At 64.9% G+C, this 1,360-nt stretch overlaps 1 protein-coding gene across 1 annotated transcript; it reads right to left on the bottom strand.

Annotated features, from left to right (window-relative positions):
• Positions 1–6: 6 nt before the first annotated feature.
• Positions 7–1,357, bottom strand: LOC102240253 (zinc finger protein 584; the record flags this gene model as incomplete). The annotated part of the gene is made up of 1 exon (XM_005852962.1): positions 7–1,357. A coding segment is annotated over one exon (807 nt), but the record flags the coding sequence as incomplete, so codon positions are not given.
• Positions 1,358–1,360: the final 3 nt, after the last annotated feature.

Here is a 1,360-nt window from a genome sequence, read left to right as displayed (position 1 = left end):
AGAATCGGATCAACCACCTCTGGGTGCACGGGATGTCCAACCCCCTGAGCCGCACCAGCCAAGGCCAACAACAAGGCCTCACTGCTGTGCCCTCCGGAGCAGTGAGAGAGAGACAGGTGCCCCGAGCAGTGTCAACAGTACGAGAGACCGTTCACCTTCCCCACACACCCCAGTGGGCACTGCTTAGCGACCGTTGGCCACAGCGGGGTGATGCCCACACCTGAACCAGTCGGGACGTAACGCCCAATATGGGCTCCAACACTCAGGACTCTGTTCTACACAGAGCAGGGAGCACCGAGGTCTGCTGTCCCTGAGCACACTGGGCGGCAGATGCCACCATGGGGACTGTCGGACGGCAGCGGCCTGGGCAGGTCAGCGTGCACACAGCTCCCGGAAGCTTCCCGCACACCCGACCCCTCCCGGCGGGGTGTGGGGTGTGCCTGGCTCACCTCTCAAATGGCTCCTCTCCTCAACCTCCTCCCTGGAGAGAGACCTTCCGCTTCGAGCAAGGTGCCGGCTGTGGCGAAAGGCCTTCCCACATCCCGGCCGCCTACGACCCTGCTCCCGTGTGGACTTTCTTGTGCTGCAGGAGCGTGGAGCTGTGTTTGAAGGCTTTGCCGCACTCCGCACACTCGTAGGCCCGCTGCTCCGTGTGGAACTGCTGGTGCCGGTTGCGGTAGGACCTGGTGGTGAAGGTCTTCCCGCACAGGCCGCACTCGTAGGGCCGTTCGCCGGTGTGGGCCTTCCCGTGCTGGTACAGGCCGGAGCGCGTCACGTACGCTTTCCCGCACTGCGTGCACGCGTAAGGCTTCTCTCCAGTGTGAACTCTCTGGTGGAGCACGAAGCTCTGGCTGTACTTAAAGAACTTCCCACATTCCCGGCACTCGTAGGGCCGGTCTCCGATGTGGACTTTCCGGTGCCGGATGAGGGTGGACAGAACGCTGAAGGCTCTGCCGCACTGGCCGCAGGCGTAGGGCCTCTCCCCGGTGTGGATCCTCCGGTGCAGCACCAGGGCGTCCTTGCGGCTGAAGGTTCTCCCGCACTCACCGCAGCCGAAAGGCCTGACGCCCGTGTGCACCTTCTGGTGCTTCCTCAGTTTCGACGGGTAGCTGAAGGCCTTCCCGCACTCGTGGCACACGTGGGGCGCTCCTCCCGTGGGGCTCTTCCTGTGACCGTCCAGGGTCCCGTTCTCCTCGGGGGCACCTCCGCCTTTGGGGCACCCGAAGGGTCTCTCCTCACAGTGAGTTACCAGGTGGTCGAGGAGCGCGAAGGCCTCCGGGAAGGCTGTCCCGCAGCCGCTGCACCTGACTGCCTGCTGCTGGCGACGGGATCCGGGTGGCAAGGGCTCCCAGAGCCCCGT

Source organism: Myotis brandtii, unplaced genomic scaffold (assembly GCF_000412655.1).
Source record: "Myotis brandtii unplaced genomic scaffold, ASM41265v1 C42362742, whole genome shotgun sequence".
NCBI classification, from domain to species: Eukaryota; Metazoa; Chordata; class Mammalia; order Chiroptera; family Vespertilionidae; genus Myotis; species Myotis brandtii.
The sequence above is the reverse complement of the archived record's forward strand: the minus strand, read 5'-3'. Positions and strand labels throughout refer to the sequence as shown.